The 26683-nt window shown below is 43.8% G+C and overlaps 1 protein-coding gene across 5 annotated transcripts; it reads right to left on the bottom strand.

Annotated features, from left to right (window-relative positions):
* Positions 1-31: 31 nt before the first annotated feature.
* mtmr3 (myotubularin related protein 3) lies at positions 32-26683 on the bottom strand. Of its 5 annotated transcripts, none has more exons than XM_069524296.1 (22): positions 26482-26683; positions 24479-24554; positions 22884-22940; positions 21543-21632; positions 20676-20792; positions 18522-18542; positions 17115-17197; positions 16366-16532; positions 16175-16271; positions 15769-15882; positions 14454-14638; positions 13986-14117; positions 13706-13817; positions 12451-12646; positions 11995-12180; positions 11538-11708; positions 10908-11053; positions 8910-10437; positions 8697-8807; positions 8524-8612; positions 6873-6899; positions 32-4638 (listed from the first exon to the last, which is right to left on the bottom strand). In XM_069524296.1, exons 3-22 carry the CDS (start codon positions 22884-22886, stop codon positions 4467-4469), a joined length of 3747 nt encoding a protein of 1248 aa, XP_069380397.1. In that variant the 5' UTR covers positions 22887-22940; positions 24479-24554; positions 26482-26683; the 3' UTR covers positions 32-4466. The 5 variants fall into 5 exon arrangements, with proteins under 5 accessions (XP_069380397.1, XP_069380399.1, XP_069380398.1 ...); XM_069524298.1 differs by having other exon boundaries at positions 6878-6899; XM_069524297.1 differs by lacking the exon at positions 6873-6899.

The following is a 26683-nucleotide window of genomic DNA, read 5'->3' as shown; positions in this document are numbered from 1 at the left end:
AGGTATCAGCTGCTGCTAGCAGACAACACAGTAGGTTTATCTAGTTTATTTCTCCTTTAAGTCTACAACAATGTAATGCTCTTTAAAGTAAATCCAACAAAAACAAAATATTCAGACTGAACAAGGAGCACTTGTTGTTACAGGAAGTCGCTATGTACAGCTACACACTCCTCTGTCAGACATGAGAGGGTTCAAAGTGCTTATCAAACAGACGAGGGGAGAAAAAAATAAGAGAGAATGAAACAAAAAGCACGAGTGATCCCTTTGTGAGAGACCAGTAATAAAACTGCTTGGCACCAGTCTCCAAGAGACACACACACACACACACAGACACGCACGCACGCACACACACGCACCAGTGCTCGATGCATTCACATGTTCACACTCACGTCAAGTGATAACTGGGCCGTCGCAGTGCGAGTGAGGAGAAAGATGACAAAAGTGTGAAGACCAAGAGAAAAAAAATAAACCAACACAGCAAGGGATCATCCTGGCATCATGTGTGTAAGCTGCCCTCCCACCCACACACACACACACACATACACACCATCATGCTCGTTACAATACTGAGAAGCACAGCTCACGTTCTGTTTCAGTTTTATTTTGATGCACTCTGTGGCAGTGTCTACTTTATATCATGTGCAAAAAATAGCCTCTTTTCTTTTTTTAATCAAGACGATTCACATTCATGGATTGTTGAACAAGCTCGTTGCCCCACATGTCTGTGATGGTGGTGGAATTACACAGTGGGAAATTCTGACGTCTGATCTGAGAATGTCAGAGATGATGAAATATGCAGCGCTGGCAAACATTTTCTTTACATGTAGGAGACAGACGTGTGAAGCCTCGGAATAAATCACATGTTTAACAGGAGCACTGATCTTGGATTAGAGGCCATGTTCACATCAGCATTACACACTGAACAGTCGTTTTCTGGTTTCTCTCAGACAGCAGGTGGAGAGAAAACAGAGGCTCGTCGTGGGTCAAACCAAATTTTTTATTCGCAGCAGTAGTACCGTCTCAAACAAATCTGACATGTAATCAACGTTTGGTCAGTCGATGCTGTCGCTTGTTCAAGTGTTTTGTTATTAAGTGATTTACATGACAGTGTCTCATCTATGAGGGACACACAATTCTTGTTTTGTTTCTGTTCTGTTTGAAAGAGTGAAGGTCGAACTGTTGAATCAAACACATTCACCACTTCCACAGGACGCAGAGAGAAAAACACTTCAGGCCTGTTGATGCTCAGACTTCAACAGCACTTCAATCATCTGCTCCCACCACTTTCAATCCAGCAGATCTGTGTGTTGTCACAGTTATAAACCTTCACAACATTAACACCAGGTGCCTGATCTTAAAGCTGTGGCTGATCGCTGTATCTATAACTTCCCTCGGTTAGCTACACCGCTTTAGAGGTTCGATCGAACTTAACCATCCAGTGTGGAGACGCACATGGACACGGGAAGGTCCTCTGCTGTATGATGAGAGTCAAAAGACTTGTGGTCTCAATAGGAAAATTAAAGCGGTCGTGTGCTGTACCTTTAACGCTCTAGCTGACTAACAGGGGAAAAACAAAAAGGGTTTTAATAGTAACGACAAAGGCCATTCTCGATGACGTGAATCTGGAAGAGTCACTCCGCGACTACAAGCCGAGTGTGAATGTGTGTGTGCATGTGTACAAAGTAGAGGTAGTGTTTGTCTGATGAGATAGAATGGAGTCATTCTGTGTGTGCGTGTGTGAGTGTGAGCATGAGTGAGAGGGGGGGCATTTATTTTGGGTTCAGGCAGCTGGTTTTTTTTGGACCACGGTTCTCTCAGTGCATAGACGTCTTGTTGGCAGCACACACACTCGTCATCTTATTTCATGTTGACACGGGAGAGGCTCGCTGACACCTCGGACTCCACCCCCTCCTTCTCCCAGGGTTCATTGCTCCTACGTGGATTTAGAAATCATTTCATCCACACGTTACACAACAGAAACACGAGTGTGGTCGTCGCCACAGATCAGAACCATCTTTCACCGCTCAGTTCATAAACACTGATTATCCTGTGGCAATTTTGAATTGTCTGGATTTTCAAAAACAGCAACAACAAAACCTTAATAAATAAAATCAAAGTAATGATCGCATTTTAAAAGGGAAAAACCACTGCAGCATCAACACAGGACACCCTGCTTCTCTATTTAAAAAAACAAACTCTCCTGTCACCTTCAACAGGCGGCAAAATATACGTCATTTTCTGTCATCGACAACATAAGAAAAACAAATAATAAAAAAAACTTTTTGGTGACTAATTAAGTGAGCCACTATTCAAGGATTCTATACATTTTCTTAAATGCTATATAGGTATCTGAATATATTATTTAATTCATTTATCTTACAAAAGTGTGTGTGTGTGTGTGTGTGCGCATGTGCGTGTGTGTGTGTTAGGCAGAGGGGAAGTGAAGCTTCATGTTCGGTTACAGAGTTTTAGGAAAACGCCAAGAGCCCTTTTCTTCTGCTGCTCTCCTGCACCTTTCAGCCAGTGGAAATCACAAGTGATATCACGACTGACTGCCGCCTGAAAAAGAATAAGAATAAGAATATGGGAATTTAAGTGTCAAATTCACAACTTCACTTCTGACTCCCACCAGAGGATTGAAAAGTGAGGAGAGGTCCAGCTCCCAGTGCCTGCTGGGTAAAAAACACTGACAGGGAGGGGGCTGTTGTGAGTGAATGGCCAGAAGGAGAAACGACACAGTCTGTAAGTCCGTGACGAGGACACAAACAACCCACAGCTCGTCTGCCACCTGACACAAAGCGACAACGCCACAACGCATCAGTTTACACTGGTGGACGAGTAATAACAGTCAGTCTCTGAAGACGTTTCTCCTGATCACTGATGAAGACTCACAGGGCTGCTGTTGTTTTACAGATAGTAATCATAAAGACTCCTCACTGTGTTTTTGTTAATGATCACCGAGGCTTTGAAATCTACACAACATGTCTGGACTGAATCTCAACAAACTTAAAATACTAACTCCTAATGTCCAAACTATTTTTTTGTGTTTTGTCTTTTCAAGTCAAGCTGCATAAACATACACGCACACGTCTGTGCCATTCAGAGTGAAAGACTGAGTTAAAAACCAAAACAAAAGCAAATGTGTTGAGATTCAGTCAATCAGAATATTAAAGGGTCAGTTCACCCAATAATCATATCAGTGTCTGTTGGGAAATAAATGTTCCATGTTTAATGGAAACATCATGAGCACTGAAATCAGCTGTTTAACGTCTGCGGAGAAGCTTTTTCTTTTATCCTGATGATTTCATAGTAATGTCATCAGTGTTATCTCACTTTGGGTGTTGAGTCCACAAACATTCACCTCAACACCTGAGCTCAATCCACACGCAGGAATAAAATTAGAAAATATCGACCAGGGTTGCAATGATTTTTACTGGACTGAAACTGTAGATTAGTGCAACACCAGGTCACTGTAAATGTTATTAGAGCTCCACAAATTTAACAATTGCAGTTTAAAGAAAATAAGATAATTTTTCTAAAGAAAACCAGATGCTGTCTTTTGTTTCATGTGTTGTTACAGAAAACTGTTAGAACTATTTTGAATCTAAATATGTTGTATTGTGTATTTATGGGCTCTGAGACTTTTTCAAATGTCACTATTTTCTGACATTTTACAGAAAAAAACATAATGCACTGACTCCATGATAAAATGATTAGCTGATTATTGATAGAGAAAATTTTGGCTGTAGCTTTAATTCACTTCAGCTCGTGGATACTGGGTTGGCAGCAAAAAATCTCAGACATGAGATCTCATCACAAAGTGAGGAAATGTGCTGTTTTTGTTCATTTGGGTGAACTGACCATTTAATCCTCTCCTTAAACAACATGTGTGAACATCACCCTCCAGACATTTCTGATGCTGAGGGCTCGGGACTGCTAGGAGATTTCCTACATCACCTCTGCTCATACAGAGAAAAAGAAGAAGTCCATGATGGTGGGTAGAATTCTGATCCTGATGAGAATTGTGGGTAAGTGGTGAAAACAGATTCAGTGGACCAAAGTCCTGCAGGAGACTTCAGCAACACAGTGAGACGACCTCCTCTGTCTGCCTGGTCCAAGGCACCAGGACGTCCATCCTCCCTCCTCTGGCCTAGGAGTGAAGTCCCATCGCTGCCACACACTCTGTGTGGCCAATGTGCAATTTCTTGTCACACACACTCTCACACACCCCTGTGCACATCCACTGTTCAGAGCGCTCGGCATCTGGAAAACACGTCATTCAGCTCCGCTGCCACGTCGTCCACGGTATATACACATTAACAATTACGTAACTGCCGCGCACACACACACACACAAAGTACATGGGACATTCTGTGCAGCTCCTGTGCTCTTCTCCTCAGCAGAGTGCCTGTGTCAGCAGCTGAACGCTCAGCCTGACTCCTCCTTCTCAGCCGCTCCTCTGAGCCTCAGTTGGAGCTGGCTGCGATGGGCTTCTCCAGCTCATGGTCCAGGGGCACCGGGCTGAGCTGGAGGCTGCTGTAACACGTCTTACAGACACGGCTCGGGTCGAACAGCTGCTGGCTTGGCACTGGGATCTTCTGGTCACAACAGCTGGCGCAGAACACGTTACCGCAATTCCTGCAGGGGGAGACAGAGAGATCACTGCTGGACTCTCACACAGGGCCCGTCTACACCTACAGTTACTATGCGTCTACTTTTAGATCATGTTTACATGCGACTCAGCTACTTTACACTAGAACCAGGGTCTGAACTTCAGGGTGACTGAGTTTCATTTGATTGATGATGATATGACACAAGCCAGGATTTGATGGCATTAAGACTTTAGATGCAGAACTGAAAAATGTAGACATAAGGTAAATTTGATTTCAGCTCAGAACATATTAATTCTGGAGAAAATCAATCTTTGGGTGTTTCAGTAGTATAGTTTTAAAAACTGTGACATTTACACCAAAAAAAGACCCTATTCAAATTTTAGTCAATCAATATAAATAAAGTAAAATGAGGGAAATGAAATGCTGCATATTCAGCCAATTTTTGCTAAAGTCAGAGTCAAAGATTTTCTGAATTAAAGGCTCTTCTCACCATCAACCAGGATTATACCACTGCACTGCTTCACATGCACTGCTCAATGCATGGAAATATAATATTCATATATTAAACAATATAAATAATCCTAATAAGACACTATTATTGATTGATGACTGGTCAAATTAAGACAGCACACATCAGTGATGATCTGTCAGATTCCAGTCCACTATATCAGACTACTGTTGCTGCTGTGTATTAATAATATTGATTAGTTTGCTCATAGATTCTGAGCTCTCCAATGTTATTTCATCCAAAATGAACAAATCAAGTCTTTGTGCTGTTACCACGATGATAGATAGTCTGGCTTAGTGAACTCACATTGGAAGAACAAGACCCTGATGTGAAAATGGAATCTTTTTCCACCTTGCATTTGCTGTTTCTGATAATAATTTGATCTCTGGTGCCACACGAGAAAACACAAGTAGAGCCGGTGTGAAACTCAAAGAACTGAGTGGTTCCTCCTGAGCATTGCACTACAGGTCCTCACGGCTCCACTGTTCAGAGGCACCACAGTGAGGAGTTCACTGGTCTGTGTGTTAATACAGTATGTTCGATACCTGGAAGCACTGAAACGGAGGCTGTAATCCACTCTGACTATGTGGCCTGTCACAGAGAACTAAAAGGAGAATAAGAGCTGTGAATGTCACAGTTCACCAGAGCTTGGAACTAAAGCCGAAATCAGATTTTTGTTATTTAATGATTGTCAGGAATTTGATTCACTGATTTTAAACAGATCAGAGCCTTGTGTTCACCCAGTGTGTTCCATTATTGTGTTGGAGGCCCTGTTTCATTTGTCTTTTTAGTATATAAATAAATGATTTTCATGATCTTGCTTTTGTACTTAGGCCATTGACACTATTTATATTACATTAATCTTTTCCACCACAGTGGCTCGTTAACATCACACTGCTGTCAGTGTTTGTTCTCTTTCTGTTCTTCTCTCGATGTTCATGTGCTCCTCAGACAAAACAATGGACCCGTGAAGACCTCTACTTTACACATGACCCCTGTTTACAGTTGCACTTTGCTGTGATGCTTCACTAAATGTTGCGTTAGCATAGGTGCTGTGACACTCAGCAGTGCTAATGTGATTATTCAGCCCATTAAAAACACAAGTTACCATCACTGGACAGGAAGCCGGGGCACACTGGAGGCGTCAGATACCCATGCTCACACTTAGATGTAAGGCCATGCTCACACTCTTACACACACTACACACAGGGGTCCCTCCTGCCTGCCTCTACTCACACTGAGCAGAAATGTTAAAAAATACAAAAAACTCATGTCATTCTCTCTGATCCTATGTGATTATGTGGACTGAGAGTCTACAGTACCATGCTGCTGCTGCTGGGAAGTGAGATGCAGGGGGGTGGTTTAGGGCAGCATGCTGCCAGGGTGTATGCTGAGGGTGGAGGGAGGATGGGGTGCTATGGCAGGAGGGGGGTTTAAGGTTGGAGAATTTTTTTTTAATTTATTCTAATTTTTCAGGAGAAGTAAGAACCTAACACAGCTGTTCCACTGGCAGCAGCCTGCTCACACTTAGCCAGATTTCCAACCTCTGAATGAAAACACAGTCCTATCAATACATCTCCAAATGATTGACCCTGAGGATTTGCTGAGAATTTAAACACAATAAAGGGAAACTAGATGCAACAATGCCAGGTGGGGGGGGTGGGGGGGTACTGGGAGGAGGAAAGTGCAGTGATGTCCAGTTAAAAGGGCAGAGGAGAGGGTGGGTGGGTGGGTGGGGAGCCGGATCTCACCAGACCTCCTGGACAGGTTCTCTGCCACTGTAGAGGAGGAGAGGGGCAGACAATGGATAAGAACTGACTGGACAGAGGAGAAAAACCTAAAGCACTAAAAACACACTTCCTGCTAAAGATGTGTGAAAATATATCTCATTTAAATCAGCCACATATGTGAGAGAGCTGCGACTCTTTACTGTAAAAAAAACAGTCGTTTTGTTTTTGAATCCAGAGCTGAAACTAGGGCTGGGCAATTAACCAAAAATGTATCTAAACCGATACTTAGAATCTCTAACCGACTTAATCCGGCTCACGTCTATTAATCTGGTTCATACATTCCCTAATGTCTGCATTCATGAACTGTCAGGTTTCCACTACTTTCATTTTGTGGCTGCAGCCCAGGGACTTTGTCCTCCCCCGCTGATCTGCGCTTACTTTACACGTACATTTCGTGTGCACTAGGGTTGGGTGCTGTTCACATTTGAACCGAAACCCAGTACCTGGAATTCAGTACCAGTACCCATCTGTACTTTTTTTTCAGTACTTCGCTCTCACTGTATAACAAAAAAAAAGGCCTGACCAGGGTTTTTCCTGCCTCCGCCTCATGACAAAATCCCAGTGCAGTAGAAAGCGCCTATAGTGATCACGTCTGTGACTCGGGCAGCTGCCTACTATTAAAGAATTGTGTAGCTTCTGTATGATAGTACCACAACTTGAAGGAAAGGTAATGGCGCCACGCACACAGTGATTTCCCTGCTCTCTCTCTCTCTCAGAGACTCAGCTGACGTCTCTGATCCGCAACTGTTGGGTGGGGGTATGTCGGCCTAAAATAACCATTCATTAATCGTAATCGAAAAGTTTGAAAGAAACATGATATTGATTTGAAGTCATATCGCCCAGCCCTAGCTCACACAGGTTCATGTTACTAAGATCTCTGCCACTCAGTGATGAACTTGATCCAACTCACCAGAAGGAAAAAAAAGGCCAAATGATGATATGAGGAAATGATAACACATGAAGAAAAACTAGCTACAATACATTAAAATGAATCTGTTGTCTGTCTTGTTGCGCAATATAAAGCATGAATCGACAACCTGATGCTTCCAGATAGTGACAGAAAATGGACACTGTTGTTCCATCTGTTAACAGTTATTGTTTCTTGTAGGCTTAATCTAACAAACCCTGAAGTAAATAAATCAGTTTAACAACCTTTCACAATGACAGGCTTTCAATCAAAGGACCCAATAACGACAGTGATTCGAAATAGAGACGTGGAATCTGAGTCTCTGCTGCTTGGTCCTTTTTCTTAAGTCTGTCTCTCACAACTTTGTGGAAATGTAAGTCTAACTCACAGGCGTGTCTGTCTGATGGGAGGACAGGGAGGCCCTGCTCACAAATGCGTCTTCTGTAGTGCTGGACGATAAACTGAGATCTTACCCTGATAGTAACATGTGTGTATCAATAAGATTAATAAAGATAAATAAAATAAATAAAATCAATGGATCAACTGAAAGCTGAATCTAGACTCAGTGTGGATGCATCTGAAGAAGAGAGGAGCAAGTTTAAACAGAGGAAATCTCTTTGAGCCTCAGCAGGACAGAGGTAAGTTGTTGATCACAGTGATGGTGAAGCTTTAAGCGTCTGCAGCTCGATAGTCCTCAGTATTTACCTGCAGTGATGCTTCCTGGTGGCGAGCCAGAACCTGCTCTCACAGCCGTAACACTGGGCTGCCAAATGGTCAGGGTACCAGCGAGTGACCTTTAATGTACAGAGTAATTAGGTCCATAAATGTAACCTCTAACTACACAGAGACATTATATTCTTATTCAAGGCCAGGCTCACCTCAGTGTCCTGCTTGTCCACCTGCTCCCAGCTGGCCTCAGAGAAGATCTCTGTGCTGCAGCGCGACAAACAGTTGGGGTCCAGGTTGTACTCATAGTCTGTCATTGAGGTCTGCATGGGGGGGAGATAACGGATTAACAAATGCTAAGGAAGTGTGAAGATACGTCCAGGTGGTGAACAGTCAGTTTTATCCTCAACCTGTCAGCATCTTACCACTTCGTCTCCCATCTCCCCGTTGATCCTATGGGAGCCCGTGTGCTGCTGATTCTCCAGGCGGCTCCACAGCTCCTGCACCTGCTTCTTCAGAGTCTCCACCTCCATCTGGTGCCCCGCCTCGATCTGCCTCAGCCTCTGCTGGATGGCATCATTGTGCAGAGTCAGCCCGTCATCGTCCAGGTGACTGCGCGATGGCTGTTCTGGGCTGATGGCGGCCCGGCTCAGGAGGGAGTGGCACCACCGGTGCTGAGAGCAACTGCCCCGCGGATGGAGGATCAGGGAGTTACAGCTTGCGAGGGACATCTGTCGACTCAGAGGGGTCCGCTCCCCGTTCCCTTTGGCCCAGTGGGGACCTCCGCAGGGCTCCCCGTCAGAGCTGTCGCCGTTGCAAAGCCCTTCCCTGCTGAGGTCAGCACTCACAGACTGAAAGGCACTGACAGAGGGTCGCTTGGTGGCCCCGTTTAAAGTTCTGATGAAGCTGTGCTCGCCTGCCTCAACCCCTTTCTCTTTCCTGGAGCAGGGTGGCTGGCTTCTGCCGTCACTGCAGGGATGACGGCTCAGACACACGGGCGGCTGTGTGGGCAGCTCCAGCCTACCGCAGGCCTCTTCAGTTAAAGTCTCTGTTGAGCTTTCCATGAGAGAGGCCCTCTTCTCCACCTGCTCCATCGGCTCAGAGACACCGTGGTCAGATTCAGAGTCAGGGCAGGTCTCCTCGTCCACGCTGAGATCTTCAGGTGACCTGTCCATAAAGCCATTAGTTATAGTTCTATGTGCTGCAGTCTGCTCTGGCTCACCCTCACTGGGTCCATGTGCAACCTCTTCTTTTACAGAAGACTTCTCAACATCCTGAGTCTCTACATCCTCTGGTGTCTGAGTCACCTCAACAGCCCGTTCATCCAGCTCCTCTGTCTTCTGTGCAGGCGGAGGAGGAGACTCACCGTCCAACTCAGCCTCCAGTCCACCATTCTCTGGATGGTGACCATTAGAGAGTGATTCTGTCTGCACCTCAGTCCCGTTAACCTCAGTGCTCTCATTCTCATCCTCAACCTGTGCTTCTCTCTCCGACTCTGTGTCAACAGTGTTAATGACAAGAGTCACAGCAGCACTTCCCTCTCTATGATCTGCTCCTGCCTCCTCCTTTGTGGCTTCCTGAAGAATGTTCTCCATTTGGCCTTCGGCAACACCCACCGCCACAGAGAGCTCCGCCTCCTCTGCTTCCTCTCCTGTTGCCGCTGGCATCGCAGAGGATCCCTGTCCAACCTCCGCCAGCGAGACCTGGGGCTGAGTGCCTTCATCCAGTTCAGAGTCTGCTCTGTCTGGGTAAGGCCCCACTCCGTTAGGCAGCACCTCCTGATCCTGGTTCCCTCCTCCCTCGGGTCCCACTGCCATGTTGAGCTCCAGAGATCGCCGGTGGTCCTGCCACTTCTCATTGAGGCTCGGGTCACTGGAGCGGCGGTTGGGAGCCATGGAGCTTCCCAGCTCACATGCACTGGGCAGGTTGTCAAAAGAGCGAGTCTTCGTACATCTGAAGGTGAACAGAGACAGAAATTACACACAGAAACAGCATCTCATTACAAAACAGTAGCTCAATATATTGGACACCATACGATTCAATCTGAGGCTGCAGAGAATCATTATAAAATGTTCGGCTAACAAATTAATCACACGTCAGCATCAACAAAATGAGAGAAACGTAAAAAGAGAACCAGTCCGACTCTGTCTCTTTGAATCAGCTAGCTGCCAAACTCTGTCAACAATGCAATGATGCAACTTCCTGTTGTTCTTCCACGATGGTACGGCTGCCAGCAGAGCATCAAAAAGTATCATCAAAAAGTATCATCAAAAAGTATCGGTGTGTTAGGGCCTGGGCAGAGCAAAGCATATAAGCAGGCAAGTTGAAAAGCTGGGCCTCTTCAGCTGTGGGAGTCGTCGACCTGTGTTAATCTTACATAGAGGAGGAAGAAGGGGGCTCGGGTGCCAACACACCAGGCTCACCTGCCCAGTGGTGCATCCTCCGGGTTGGCACCGGGCACGGGATAGGGGGCGCAGGACTCGTCGGAGGGTGTGGTGGGGGAGGAGCTGGGCAGGTAGACCGCTGTCCATAGCATCAGGTTGCGCACGTGACACACTGGGTGGAGAACCTGCAACAACAGCTGAGAATTAACTGAGGACGTAAACAAGAAGCTAAATAATCTGGAACATGTGAAGAAACAAAACAAAGCACTTTGTTAGACAGATGATGGATGGTGAAGGCAGTTGTGGGAGAATGATTTTCAACTCGTGGTGAGTCAAGAATAGTTAATGGCCATGACACCTACACACACAGAAATGCAAAGACAACAACAACAGGAACCACAAAATGCAAGTCTCAGAGGGGATGCAGGAAGACATCTAAATCAAATTAAAGACCATAACAATAAATCTAAAAGGACAATATGAAATAAAAAGATTTATCTTTCCCAAAATGCTTTGAAAACTTCATCAGGAGGCTTGACTTCCTTTTTTAAATTAAAACATTTTAACAACACATTTCTTCGCTTATCCTTTGTCTTGCAGGACTTCAGTCTGCTTAGTTTGAAAAAAAAAAAAACTCTTTCTAACATGCTTGGGAAAAGACAGACGTACGGTCTCAGAGTGCGAGGAGTACAGCATGTTCCTCAGTGTGCGGTTGGCCGGTCTCAGCAGCGACCACACTGAGCAGGTCCTCTCCTGGACATGGCGGTCCTCCCTCTCCTTGCCACTGTTGCACAGGAAGGTGCCAAACAGACAGGAGTAGGTGTGCTGCACAAGCTTCACCTGTGTACACATACACACAAGCTGGCATGTAGAGGCTTGTAAAGACACTTTAGGTATGATAATAAGAGCAGCAATGACAGGAGTTTCCTTGTGTGAGTCGCTAGCAAACCTATACAGCATTTTAGTGTCTCATAACTGGAAACTCAGAGTGATGACACATGGATCAGAGGCATGTTATTTCAACCTTTGCAGAATAAAAACATTCTGCAGAGTCTAATCTCCGTATCTAAGAAGACTTTACAATCCCGTAAAAGACTTTACAAAGTTTGAGGACCACCATACGCACCAGAAAGGCCTCGTTAAACTCAAAAGAGCATGGAAACTGCCTCTGCAGCTGGTGCACACAGTCCAGCCACTGCAGGAACACAGGGCAGCGCTCGTTCTGATCCTCAGAGTTTTCTCCGTGGCCACAGCGGTCTGCGAACTTATGACCAAAGTCCAGCCACTCCGTCTCCACTAAAACCTGGAAGCCCTGCACAAAGAGGTCAAAACAACTTACATTCAATAAAATGTTGCATCACTGTTAAGTCAGTCTTTTAAAACCAATCATGCGAAAGGTTTTTTAAAACTAAAGACAAATGTCAACCTATCAAGGCTTTTCTGGTATTACATGTTATTCCAGCAGCATGTGCTGTCAATGTTAGTCTTCATGAGTTTTCAGGGGAATATGTCCTAGAAACAAAACACTTAAAATGGTCCTGACCAGGGCTGGAGCTAAAAGAAGCGAAGGCTACATCTGTACCTCAATGGTTCGGTAATAAGGGTCCAGCAGCAGTTTGGACAAAGCAACGATCTGAGGTGTGCGGTCCCAGCCATCAGAGCAGTGCACCAGGACGGGCCTGTGGTCGCGATCCACGGCGTTGACCACGAGCAGCGCCGCCTTCAGCAACAGGGACAGGTGCTGCAGCCACTTGGTGCTCTCCAGTGCAGAAAGCCAGCTGCAGGAACACACACAGCAACAGCGTGAAAAAAAAACGCAGCCTCATATGCCTCAGACACAAAGTGATGGCACACATGTTTTTATAAGAACAAATACATAGCATGGACCAGTGCCACATACCACAGCCTTTATAACCGTTGCAAGTTTCAACCACCTATTAATGACTTCTGTGTGTCTTTGTATAGATACGAGCCCAGCTGTGGGATAAGCTCTAATGTTTTTCTGTGGAGAATTTAGCAGATGAACTCAGATATGAGTCCTAAATTTGTCAGGTGTCCAGAAACATGACTGCACACAAACAGATTCATTAACTTTGCCTGTGTGGATGTGGGTCATGTAAGATACAAATACATTACCAGGGTGACCACAATGAGACACCTTGACCCACTTCAATTACGAGTAAATGTTTCCCTTGTCTTATCTTATCTAGGTTTGTGTTCCGAGCACTAATCGTGCGTTTGTCTCGTCTACAAACACAAAGAGTCTGTGACTGAGACAGGCTTGCGACACTTTATATTTTGATGTTTTTATGAGGTCGCGCTCAGCAGACGGTCATACACAGTTTAGTTGTATGGTGGTGTAATGCTGGAATTAGCAGAAAATTGGAGAAATCAGCTTATCGTGCTGTGTTCTATATAAAAAACATAAGGTTTGTGCACAAGACTCTTATCTTACAACATATAGAAATTAACTTTATGACTGAGTGAAAGCAAGGACACATGGTAAGGAGTCTGTTTTGGTCTGATTTGATCTTTTAACCAATGTCAACAACGTTCTCTTAAGCCAGCGTGATTCAATTACACATCATTGTGGCACAGAGTCTGAGAGCACAGATGGAAAGAGATCCTCCACTTGGGGCTGGGCCAGGCCTTCTAAATCGGGCACAGATGTATGGCCAAGGCCAAAACACAGCTGTGATTACTAGTTACCTACAGTTACTACAGCAAAGCATGAGAGCCGTGGATTTAATAGTTTTAACCTGCAGAGCTGAAGAAGTAACAACAAGGGGAAGTTAGAAGCACTGCTGGAGGCATTCAAGAAAAGAAAAAAAACATACTTGGCTGGATCAGGCATCTGAGTGCAGAGGAAACGCAGAGACTGGAAACTCTTGCGGATTGAGTGGATGTTGGCCATACCCATAAACACCACCTCACAGTTGGGATAGTACTCTGGAACAGAATGTAAACAATGGTAAAAAAGATTTAGAAGACAAAGGGTAGTTGTGGTTTTAATTTTAGCAGAGACAACAAACATATTAATGGTCAACGGAGATGCTGAATCCATAACACACTGACGTAATTGTGTCTGTGATCAGGCACAGAGCTGAGGGGATGTACCTGGGCATTCACAGCCTCCCCCCTTGGCCCTGTTCGCTACGGCAGCAGCGTAGGACCTGGCGTCCAGGATAAGTAACTTGTGGGGCTGGATTACCAACGTCTCCACCTCTGAGCTGTTGGTCATGGAGGATTCTAATGCAGACACAAAACACAGAGGTGAGACTCACAGATGATATGTTAGAGATCATGATCAAGATTCTAAAAAAAGTCCATAAAGATGTGAACTTGTAGCACGTGTAATGTGTTCATCAGACGTTACTGTGACCTGTGTGAACCTGCAGCCTCAGACAAGCCCCGACACGATGGATTGCGCAACAGTGTCTGCAGCAAATTTACACAGATACAGTAGCAAGACTTCAGTGTGGAAATCCTCCCGTCTGTGTTTGGTGGTGGGTGTGTGCTGAGCTGAAGGTGTGTGTGTACAGTCAGTCAGATGCTTTGAGAGGCGGACTGGGAGTGAGCTCTCACCGAAGTCAGGCAGTTCTGAGCCATTGGTGTAGGTGCCGTTGTTGAGGTGTTTGCGGGAGCTGCTGTCCACGGCGCAGGCCTTGGCGATGGACTGGACCAGGTGCTCGTCATCAGCGTTCCTCCAGCCCCACCAGCTGACCTCTGGCTGACCGCAGCGGGCGATCACAGCCCCCGTGCTCAGGTGCCTGTGTGACCAGTCAGCCAGAACACAGTCAGTCCAATGCCATAAGAAGAGACTGTGGCTGTTCACAGTATGTACGATACAGTGATAGAGTTGGAGGTTATGTCCTAGTTAAGAGACGTGTATCATCTATCTGTTTAACAACATTTTATTTCAATTGTTGATTTATTATTATTATTATTATCTTGAATCTAATAATGTTTTATAGTGTATTTTGAGTGTGCAGGGGTCCAGTATTGAGTGATCTTATAATTCAGAGTCAGTGTGAACAAGTAAATCACTTTATATACATACTGTCAACAAAAAGCTTTGCAATATCTACCTGTTGCTTATTAGTGAAAGGTTTTGAGTTGAGAACATACTCTCACTTTGGCCAAACTCACTGCCATGGAAATACAGAAAAAAATGTAATTTGAAGAAACTCAAAATATCAAAATGCACCACTTCACTATCTGATTAACATCACTGTTAGGTTTCCTGTAAAAATGTCCCCCATGGACAAAACAGAGAATATATACTGATAAGCAGAAATTATTAATAATAATATCAAACGATTCTTTCAGACTAATGTTAAATGTGATTGGATTTATGACATACATACGACCAAAAAGAAATTCAATTTCTAAAAAAGCAAGAAGAAAAATATCGCCCACAGAAGTATGACTCGTTAACAAACAGACTTTCTGTATAAAGCACAGAGGTTGGAAATCACTGGCTTCAGTAATTCTGCAGCCACCAAAGCAAACATTTGTCTTCAGATGCTGGAAAAAACAAAGTTTAGATTTTGAGTTGGAGAAGTTTTTCCAAAAACAAAAATCAAAGGCTTCAGGTTTAGTTCAAAATAAAATGACCACAATTCACTGAAGCTGTCATGCGTTGCATGTCACTGGTTAAGTCAGTAGGTTTGGTAATGGTGGAGAATTATTTATTAGACATTAGCTGCGTGTTGTGGTTTTCCTGGCCAAAGGAGACGGTGGCACTAAAGCACAGCCAAAGATATTATCTGAAGACTGTTTAATCCCTTACACAAATAAAAAGGACCATCTGCACATAGTGGCGCTTTTCATTTCTATGCAGTGGTAAACATGTTGGCTTTCTGGTTTAAAGAGCTCAGGGAGAAACAAACACACCGACCTATAAACCACAGCAGGAAACCTCTTCCAGGAGCGGAAGGCTGACACATTTTCCAGCTCCTTGTCGGTGATCCAGGCTGGCACCAGGAGCTGCTGAGGATAGCTAGGGCAGAGTCTGGCAGGGCAGAGAGACAGAGAGAGCGGCGGCTAAACAAAGAGAGAGTAGGGCAGGGGAGGCCAAAGGATTCTGATAGCTCAACAAAAGACATCGAATCCTGGGCCGGGCCCTTGTTCTGCCCAGGGTGCAGCACCAGTGGCGTACAATAACACAACCACCCACTATATAACACACACACTGAGTTGTGATGTGAGCCAATGAAAGTGAAGTACAGATCTGTCTTCTAGCTGAGGGATATGAAAATCAACACAGCAGCAGCTTTTGTTTCCTGAAAGAAAGCTGCTATTACCTGAACTTGCTGTTGATGTCAGATATCCTCCAGGCGTTTTGAGTGTCAAAGCCCATCCTCTCCACCTCATTCTTGAACCAGGAGGTCACATGTTCACCTACAGAGAGAGCAGAGATGTCTGATAAGTACACAGCAGCGCAGAGTAGGGGTTCTGCTTGGGTTACTTGAGGACATGTGAGGGACAGGGTTACCTGGTCTGCACAGCTCGCCGTGCTGCTCCTTCTCACCGGCGTACACGTCCATGCACCAGGCATGGAAGGCAAAGGAGAACAGGTCCTCCAGACGAGAGGGAGGTCGCACGACAACGTTCAGACGTTTCAGCCATTCCTGACACTGCTCGAACGCGGCGAACTGACACCTGGGAATTAAACAAGGGAAAGCAAAAGCCGCTGTTATTTTCATCAGGCTACGAAATATTTTAAAAGTGCTACTCAAAAAGGTTTTCAATTCTGATGTACGACACTGACACTTAGAATCAAGCAAAAACTCGTTTAAAATATATTATCCTTGTTTGTGGAAAGCATGTTTCCTGACCAGAGTAAATAACATCCTGTGTTACTCTCTAAATGGCAGCTGTACAGTCTGATATTACAGTCACATCAAACATGTTTTTCCAAACTTGTGTGTTCTGGAAAGGTTCAGGACTTGGCTCAGAGGTGCTAATTATGAATGTAGTCATTTGAGTTGAGAAAAGGAGAACTGTAAAACAAACTGAGCTGGTAAACAGTCTGCATAATTGACTTTTTTCGCTCTGCTGCCCTTTTTTAAATGTTTCTTAAGCAACTTAAAACCTAGCATCTGGACATGCAGGAGAGAAATCAGAAAAAACCTTGAAAATTGTTTCTGTACAACACATGCAATGCACAGAGCATTACATGTTTCTTACACCTTTAACAGACAGTATGAAACAGCTGCAAAGGCTTTAGAGTGCAGGACATACCTGACGACTTTGCAGTCCTTACAGGTCACATGGAGCTGGAACATATCCCGACACTCCACGCTCTCTATGAGCTGTAGAGGGACCTGTAAAGTGACAGAGAGGGGACATCAACTCTACACTCAACAACACTCATACAGAAACATTAAGGCTACCTCCACACTCATACATTTTAGTTTGAACATTCATCACTTCTGCCACGTTTGTGCCTACTGTCTTCACTACTGCAGAGTTTTCGAGCATCTAAAATGAAGACTTGTGGTGCTGGTGCTCGTTTTAGTTTGGAAACTCAGAACTTGCTTTCTACACCAACAAGTTTGTTTCTTGACGAGGTCATAGCATTCACGACTTTTGCTAGCCCCTGCAGCCACTAACAGGTCCATCTTGTTATCAGCTCCAGAAAAGAAATCCCTGGTGTTAATCTTTATCCCTAGTTCATAGCATTTTGTGCAACAAAGCAACAGCACAGTAGACAATTTCAGACACAAAAAACATTTGTCTGAACAGAAAACCTTTTTGTTTTGAAATGTAAAACATATCAGTGTGGACGTAGCCTCAGCGGAATACCAACCAAACCCATGCAGTCAGTACAATAAGTGTGGTGGACTGCAACTTACAATCCATTTAGCAAATTAGTGGCGGTCAACATGGTAAAGTGCCTCCATGCCGAGTATCATGTGAATACATGTGCTGCAACATCACATTTTTAGTTCATATATTTCATTTTATAACCAAAATCACTTAGCATGATGCTAAAAAACTCCCACAGATAACTTGTTTACATGCATTTCCATTTATTTCTTTACTTCACATTTGCCTGAGCTCTGTTATATATAAATAATCTCACATTTGCATATGGGTGCAGAAAAAACACTCAATACGAGATCATGAAGCGCTTGCATCTGCACTTCCCTTTTGGCCCAGAGCAACAGTCTTATCTTTTGCAGGCAAACACCATCCAAAGTACAGAGCTGTCATGTGCTTATGACTTCAGAGCACACTCTGAGCACTGCAGGGAGAGACCTATGCTGTTTCTGACTAAGCTGTTAATTAGCCACAGTAAGAGAATTTGTCAGCAGCACAGTGCACTCTTATAAAAAGGTGTGGCTCAAGCTGCTGTTCACACACAGTCCAGAGCCATGCACCATCCACAGCCAGGAATCAGCAGGTCAAGCTCCCAATACATTAGTGCAATGACAGTGTTACAGCCTGATAGAGATTTGTTGATTTATTCAAATACTGGTGGCTTGACTGTTTTGAGTGGATAGTTTTTTCATCACGTCTACTTTAATCCAGCACCTGGTGTTAAAGTCCTCGAGGAGCCACTGAGTTAACAGACAGGCAAACAATTTGTACGCACAAATTACACAGTCATCCACTCCACGCCGTGCAGCTCTGCTGGGTACTTACAGACACCTCGCAACAACAACTCTATCCAAAACAAAACAGAAAGAACATTAGTGAAAGTGATGCACGTTCATTTGGAACTATTTTCTCTCTGCAGGGGTGAACACATTCCGGATGTTCGGGCATCCTGCTGACGCAACTTTTTGCAACAATTCCTGCCTTCTAATCTACATTGCTAATCTGGCCAACATCAAAATTCCTGAGCTGCTTGGTAACAGCCTCTCACTCCTCCAGCACTTCCCTCCTTTGACTTGTGAGCTCTGACAGGCCTGCCATGTGATGCAGATGCCTCGTCGACACGTCCAAATATGTGTGAGGAGAACGCAGACTCTGTACACTGAGCACAGAGAGGTGTTTTGTTAGCCAGCGACCAATTAAACCCGCCTTAATGTGATAGGCAGCCATAGGCCACAGGAGACTCTCACCAGAACCAATGAATAAACCAATGAACCTACTGCTGATTTTATTCAACAACTTCGGTAGCAAGCCGGAAGTCTCAGATGTTACAAGTTTCACCATTACAAGGACATTGTGCGCCCTTCGCTGACCCCTCACATTTTGGGAAGTATGGTCAGAATCCCCCTCCTGTTCCTGAGTTATGGTGTTAAATAACAGCAAGTACAGTGTGAACATTATGATGCCACAGAGAAGATGACCTTTGACCTTTTGGATATAAAATGTCACATAGTAGACTTTGGTCTGATAATACAAAATAATACAATCACAATTAAATGTCCTGCATTTATATATATGTATACAGACCTTTTCTAGTCATACTGACCACTTCAGCAATTTCTGAATCAAATTTGCACACGTTAACAAATAGCTTCAATATTTGTTACATCGTATTTCTAGTGTGTGTATCACTCATACATCCCACTCACACACTGACAAACAGTTGTCAGGGAGGAATGTGGAGTTCAAAGACATGCATCCTTTACTAACATTTAACAGATAAAGTCGGTGGTATGATGCCATTTCTAACTTTGTGTTCATCTGTCTGCCTCTGAATGATCTATCCTTTCTGTGGTCTTAAAATCAAGCTTCTCTTAGACAATTTCATTTATTGGAAGGTCAAATCTATTTTCTAAAACATTTTGAGGAACTGTAGTTTCACTCTTTGGTTTTTACAGTTCACCAAACAAGAGTAGATGGTGAAGTTGGAGTAGGAATATTTTTAGCTGCAGAAAGTCTATTATCATGCAAATGAATGAATATCATCCTGTGCAATAGTGCATCTCACTGATGTGAATTTTTACTATAGGATGAATGCATCATTGGTTCTTGATATTTTCTGGGATTTATTGACAATAAGAATGTATCCTTTACAATAATATACTGATTGTCATTGCACTTACACAGATGATAGTTTATAAGAAAAGGAAGTGAAATTACAAGTGCTTTCCTGTTGCACATGATTCGTCATTGCTCAACCTTCCTGCTATTGTTTGACAATTCTGACACACCATATTACTTTCATTTTAAATATTTCATTTGTGAGTAATAATAATTTGAATGATCCCATGAAAGTAGATTATTACTGCATGAAACAACAGAGAATAGTCTCTGTGGGAAAAAGCCTTTTTTTCCTTTAGTATAACAACCATGTCCATAAGATATAGAACATAAAGCACAAATGTATGTATTTGGTGTGACTCTAGGTTGCAATAAGAATTTTGTGCATTTAAAGTAGCCAGTCTGGCAGCAAAAGTATAAAAAGCTCTACTTACAAAGAATATCTGAACAACAAATGAGGACGTTTTTTTAGAAAGTGAGCACACACTGTCACAAAGCTAGACTCTCTCTAAACATGGTGAAAAGGGAGAGAGGGCTACTGTTATGCATCCCCTCTGGAACGACTAAAACCATGGCAACGGCAAGTACAGAGAGAAAGCAGTGCGGGCAGGCGAGCGGAGCGTAGAAGCGGAGGTGATGAAGAGTCACGCGGCACTGATGCCAGCTCAGATCAGCTCTGAATGGCCTGGTCACCACAGTGCTGGCACAATGGCCCCGGCTCTGCCCATTCACAAAACATTAACACACTCACAAAGCCTCCAATAGAAACACTGTGCCTCATTCTCCAGTTATTTTTGAACTGTGTGAAAGACGGTCTCTAATTGTATCTGACCTTGAAGCTCATTGGTCTGAGATACTTACGTTGACAACAGACTCTTTGAACTTGATGTGCAGGCGGTAGTTGGACATCGCAATGATGGCATCCTCTGCTCTCCCGACATACTCCGTGAACTCCCCGTGCAGCTCAGGAAAGGGCACCTAACAACAGCAGGTGATAAAACATTTCAAACTAAATTCAGAACCACAAAGCTCAGCAGTAAGGCTGCTGTGAAGCACACTTGGCTGTGGTATGATCAGTTATTTCACAAGATATGGTTTTAATGTCTATACTAATGTCAACATGCTGCACATTTTCACATCAGGTGAAGTAAAATGCTTTGCTCATACAGGTGATCTGAGTACAATGAATAAACTCCCCACTCCTTTTTAACAGCAAGAACTTCTTCCATTAACCAACAAGTGAACTTTGTTTCTGTTCCAGTTTGTATTCTTTGATCATACCTCGTTTGTAAATTAGTCACTTTCAGTGAGCTACAGCTTTATTCATTAATGAAATGTAAAAAATGTTTCCACTTCTACTTTAAGTAGCAGCAACAAGCTCACAGAAAACATACCAGCCCTTAGTGGTAGAAAACAGAAATGAGAATACAGACACACAGTAAATGCCTGAAATGAGCAGTTGACCAATAACAAGTGTTGACTTGCAGGTTTTTAGAGAAGGAGATAAAAGTCTTGTCTTATTATGACACAATGTAAACATTTACTTTATAGGGATTGCTTGGCTTTTGAAAGTTTGCTTTGGTCACTGGTAAACAGAATGTGAGGTTATGTCACATCGGTCGGGGTGGTTATGTAACCGATTACTGAGAAGAGACTCATGTTCACACAATAAGTGTTAACTTTTTTTATAAAACACAGGATGAGCAGCACCTGCTGCGACCTCCTCACCTGCATGTTCTCCTCCTCCAGGACGGGGGACTTCTTGGGGAAAATCTGATTAGCCTGGATACACTCCAAGCTATGCTGCCCCTCCTCCTCCTGCAGAGACATTGGTCTTTTCAGTTTTTACAGAATGAGCATCCACTTAAACAATCACAATTTTCACTTGCATACTTTTCTTTTGTTATAATATGGCAGAATTCTGCTGCTGTCACACACTTGTGTACAGTGACACATGCATTCACAGCTTTGACCACAGATCAGACATTGAAGAGCAAGAACACAGTAACAGCAGTTCTTGGGAATATACTGTAGCTACTGCCACAGCACCATCTGATTGGTCTCAAACTATTTATAAATGAGAGACAGAGATCATTTCAAACCAATGCTGTAGCGCTGCATTTATAATGGTTTGTGTGGCCCATGTTCTCCTTCCCACTCACACTGAAATATGCAACCCAGGCCTATTTACTGTAATCACCCCTTGTACAACAAACTGTGGAATAGGATTACAGATGCCAACAACATGCAGTGCTTCAAAGTGGAAATAGATATGGTGATTTATCTTCACAAGAACTTAAAAGGAGAATCTACACCTAATTTTCACAACAAATACACATATTTGGTATATTTGCATTTAAGCTGTAACTGGCAGTATGTAGGCTTTCTTCTGGACTGAATGTTCGAGGTCACACTAGACTTATTCAGGATGAACACATTTCACAGAGGATGCCTATGTGTGGGGAATGTGAAACATGGATATACAAACAAGACTCAGGGATTTTCGCTCAAGGGAAAACTGGTGGGGAAAAATGTCTGGCCTGGTGCTGACAGATCGACAGGATTCTACGGCCTGTGTTTGGTAAGGAGCAACATTTATTCTGAACACTGTTAAAAGAAAGATGAAGGTAGTCGAACGTGACAGATAAAGGGACAGTGGCAGCACATCCTGTGGAATGCTGGTTCAGCATGAGCTGTGCTGATACACACAGCCGCCGTGGCTGAAGGAGCCGTGTGCTGAGGCCAGCCAGGGGGCAGCCTCCACACAGCAGCGTGCCAAGAACAAAAAGAAAACACTCACACGTACACACACAGTTCAACAGGAAATTCATCTGATCCACTGGTTATGTCATGTTGCACCAGCACAACACACATTTCTGCAGTGAATAAAGCGAAAGCTGCCTAGGATGACCTTTGACACTGTCCCAGATGGTGTAACTGTCTGCTTTCCGGTAAACACGGCTGGAGAAAATCAATGGAGAGTTTCCGATACAGTTGACTGCACCCAGTCCACCAGACAGAAAGACAGCAGTTACTCGGCAAAGCATACATGAAGTGATGGTACTTTACCATGGCCCCTGTGAAGGAGTGTGGGTCAACAAACAAGGAACTCCGGCCTGGACCAGTCTGTACAAAAACAACACAGACAGTTGATAAGTAATTCTGACAGAAAGCATGTAAATCATAAACAGTATCTTTATACCACTTGTCACCCACACATTTCAAATTAATTCAAATTTTCCCTCGTCGAGCCAGAGGTGCAGCGAGTAGCACCAGGATCATTATTGTAAATATGGAGCAACGTTTGTAGAAACAGAATTTATTATCAAAATTCTATAATGTTTATATTTTTGTGCCAAAGTTTCATTATCAGCTATTATCTCAGGTTAAGGACATTGATAGAAAGATTTTTTTGTGCAAGAGGACCATTAGTAATGACGATTCAATTCAATTGGTACTCAGAAATCAGTTGTTCAAATCAGAGGGTCACTATTTTAATTAATGATACAGGTGTTAACAGACATTATTGGAGTATGATTTCACTTGAAACTTGATGTCATTTAGTTTGAACTTTTGAATCATAGCTCAGGGAGATGGTAATGATGCTAAAATGTAAACACCAGTTTATCAATGCACACCAGTGGCTATAAGGTTAAAGTACAACCCAGGAAACCTTCCCCAGTTTAACTTTGGCCTAGGACCTTTGTCGCATGTCTCTCCCCCCTTATTAACAGTAATCTCTCTCCAGTTTAAAGGCTCAATGTGTAGAATTTAGTGACATCTAGAGGTAAAGTTGCATGTTGCAGCTGAATACTCCTCGCCTCACCCTCCCCAACATGAAAGAGAACCTTCAGTTGTCATGAGATTGTCCAGTTTGGACGACAGTAAAAAACATGGAGGCCTCCACAGAGAGGACCCCCCCTCCATGTAAATATAGCAGTAAATATAAAGTTTCTAAATATAAAGGGCTCATTCTATGGTAAAGAAAACAACAATTCATACAATTTAGATGAAACACACCAGTGAAAACATCACTAGGATTATTTTACATAAAATTTCGGCCAAAAATCCCTTTCACCTTAATCGTATACATTGAACCTTTAATGTCAAGTAACAACACAAAACGCCCGAACATATTTAAAAGGTGTAAAAGTTTGTCATTTAAATATTTGTATGTCTCATGTTTTTGTACCAAATGCTCAGCTCAGTCTGAAGAATTGTTGAGTCACATCGCTGAATCTACTCTGGATGACATTACTACCTGAAATGATAAACCACTATCACACCCTTGATTCTACATTAATCAAATGAATTGCAGTTCAGTTGTTTTTATTTAGATTTTATGTGAAGACTTTCATGTAGCTCACGAGAAAAACAATTCCGTTAGAGGCTGTGATGTTGTAGCCAAGCATCAGGATTTATAAATACTTTCTCAGAGAATGGGTGTCAGCAACAAACTAATTGTAGATCATAATCGACCAGGCGACTTTAGTAGGGCAATCATGTTCAAAATGTTCAATACCTAATCAATTCAACATGAAATGGCACTACAATGGAAGGCTTAGCAGCCATGTGACCATCAGTAAAGAAATAATTAGTTCCTTTAAATTTAGTAATATGGGGTGAAAGCACCAGTGGCAACATCATACATCCCTAACACTTACCACAAACAATCAGTAATGGACGAGGAGCAGTCCTGGTGATCTTGTTTGGAAACTCTCACAAGTCAGACATGGAAATCTGTGGAAATGAAGGCAAACGTGCAACTGAATAATAAGCAAATGCTTTTCCTTCCAAACAGCAGACTTTTTCCCTGAGACATTCAAGCTACAGAAGCTCTTTTGATTCCCTGGCAAATATATCTGTGCTGGTGGTCACAGTGGCGTGCATGTGAGCTCAGAGATACCACTTAAACTCAGTTGTGGAGTGGAGAAAAAAAGCTGGATCTTGATGTACTAAACTGTCTAACCAGAGAACAGGTATGGTTCAGTCACATGAGCTCATCGTCTAATGTTTACTTTCAGAAGTGCACTCTGAACACCACATTAAATGTTAACCCTGACTACCACACAACTGGAGGGTATGGAAGATGTTACTGTGGTCAAACCTAGTTAACAATGGCTGGTTACCTGCCTACATTGCTGCTGGGGCACACGTGGCAGAGTCAGACATTTCACAGCGCTCGGCTGTTGTTAACTTCTTGCAAAAGTGTAAAGCTGAGATGTCAACATGTCATTCCCAGCAGATACTAACTGTTTGTTCAGGTAATGATACACTATCTCTGCAGAGATGGTTCCTTACAGTGATATCGCCTAACATCTCTCTTACAAGATCTCTCAGCGTGCAGGCCCACAAATAGTTGTAAAGGTCAGCTTCTTTTGCAGGGACTGAAATCGGATCTGAGGAGGTCAGTCAATGAGCTGTTCAGGACCTCAACCCATCTTCTCATGAACATGTAAGATGCCGCAGGGCAGAAAGAAGAGGAAAAGCTCCACTGCCCTGGCGGCTGGTGAGGCCTTCAGCAGCAGGCTGGAGGTGTTAAGGGGCGTGAAGCAGCAAAGGGACGTCACTGTTTCACTGACTGAGGTCCAGCTCTTTCGATCTGATAAAGCATATCTGCCCAACACACGCACACGACTCTGTTTACAGCAGCGGGCCCGTGACCCGTGGATGCGGCTCAGCCTGGCTCTGGGTTCAGAGTCACACAGGAAAGGCTAAGCCCCTTAGAGCCTTAACGTTACTTCTGTCCCGTGACCGGCCACCACGCATCACAGACAGGAACATTATCCAGCAAATAGCCTCGGTCGCTTTGCTTCTCTATAACAAGTTTCAAAGTAGAAATCATGACTGAGACGATGGACTGCAGTGGCAGACTTTTAGCTTGACGGTCAAATGGCTACACTGAACACAACACCAGCACGAGAGGATTAAGGATCACGTAGGGAACATACATGTCGGCTAACTGGATGTCTGTAAAGAACAGACTGAGCTAGCTGAGAGTTCACCCCACTGCTTCACTTTGGGATTCAATCGTCGCAAAAAAACATCAGTGAATTTCCAGTGTCTCAAGATAAACGTGTGAGACTAAAACAAGCTAATGCCGTCTGGAACAACAGTAAACACTGGTGAACCGTGATCTTACAATGAATGCTAGCAAGCTAAGAGCTCTACAACACAATGTACCAACCATGGATGCACCATCTACTGTCAGATGCTAACACGTAAGCTACAGAAGATGATAGGTCATAAAGATTAATACTCACGTAGGTAGCTATACGTAAATATTTAGCTACACGTTAGAAAGACTATTCTTCCCTGTGGGGAACGTTCAGCTACATTTTCTGCAGTTAGCTAACGTTTATAGTTAATCACACATAGTATGAAAAAGTAATGCTAGCAAGCTAACGCCTGGTCAACAGCGGATATTTGCATTGTAAAGGGTGGTAGATGTACTCATTAGCAGTGTGTTGTGTAGTAATATCACAGTACTCGGTGTTTTGCATCAGTAGCTGCTAACACACAGCAGCCAGTCCGCTGGCTCGCTAACATTAGCCGGCTGAGCTAGCGCGGCTCTGTGTTTTTGTTGTTATGAGATGGAGGGCGGACCCCAAAAAGGAGGCCTCTGTCAAAACACAACCAAGGAGCGAGCACGACCCGGCGGACTCACCAGAGAAACGCGACGATGTGCAGCGCGGAGCCGAAGATTCACCCGCAGCCCGTGCAGCTACTGAGCAGCAAGAAAACCTCGAGCAAACAAACCGCGGTCATGTCCGAGCCGAGGCCAGCTTCACTGCGTCCCTCTCCAGCAGAGCCGTCGTCGCCATCGCAGCGAATTCACCAGCCCAACAACCTACGTGGTGCGTGACGTC

This window comes from Paralichthys olivaceus, chromosome 4, assembly GCF_024713975.1.
Source record: "Paralichthys olivaceus isolate ysfri-2021 chromosome 4, ASM2471397v2, whole genome shotgun sequence".
NCBI classification, from domain to species: domain Eukaryota; kingdom Metazoa; phylum Chordata; class Actinopteri; order Pleuronectiformes; family Paralichthyidae; genus Paralichthys; species Paralichthys olivaceus.
Note: the sequence above shows the minus strand (reverse complement) of the source record. Positions and strands in the feature narration are given on the sequence as shown.

Excerpts from the sequence above, each read along its gene's own strand:
- mtmr3 (XM_069524296.1), bottom strand. Across the intron at positions 16,272-16,365 it reads CGGCGAGCTGTGCAGACCAG|GTGAACATGTGACCTCCTGG; the intron begins GTAACCCTGTCC and ends CTCTCTCTGTAG. Across the intron at positions 12,647-13,705 it reads CAGATGCCTGATCCAGCCAA|CTGGCTTTCTGCACTGGAGA; the intron begins GTATGTTTTTTT and ends GTGTTCCTGCAG.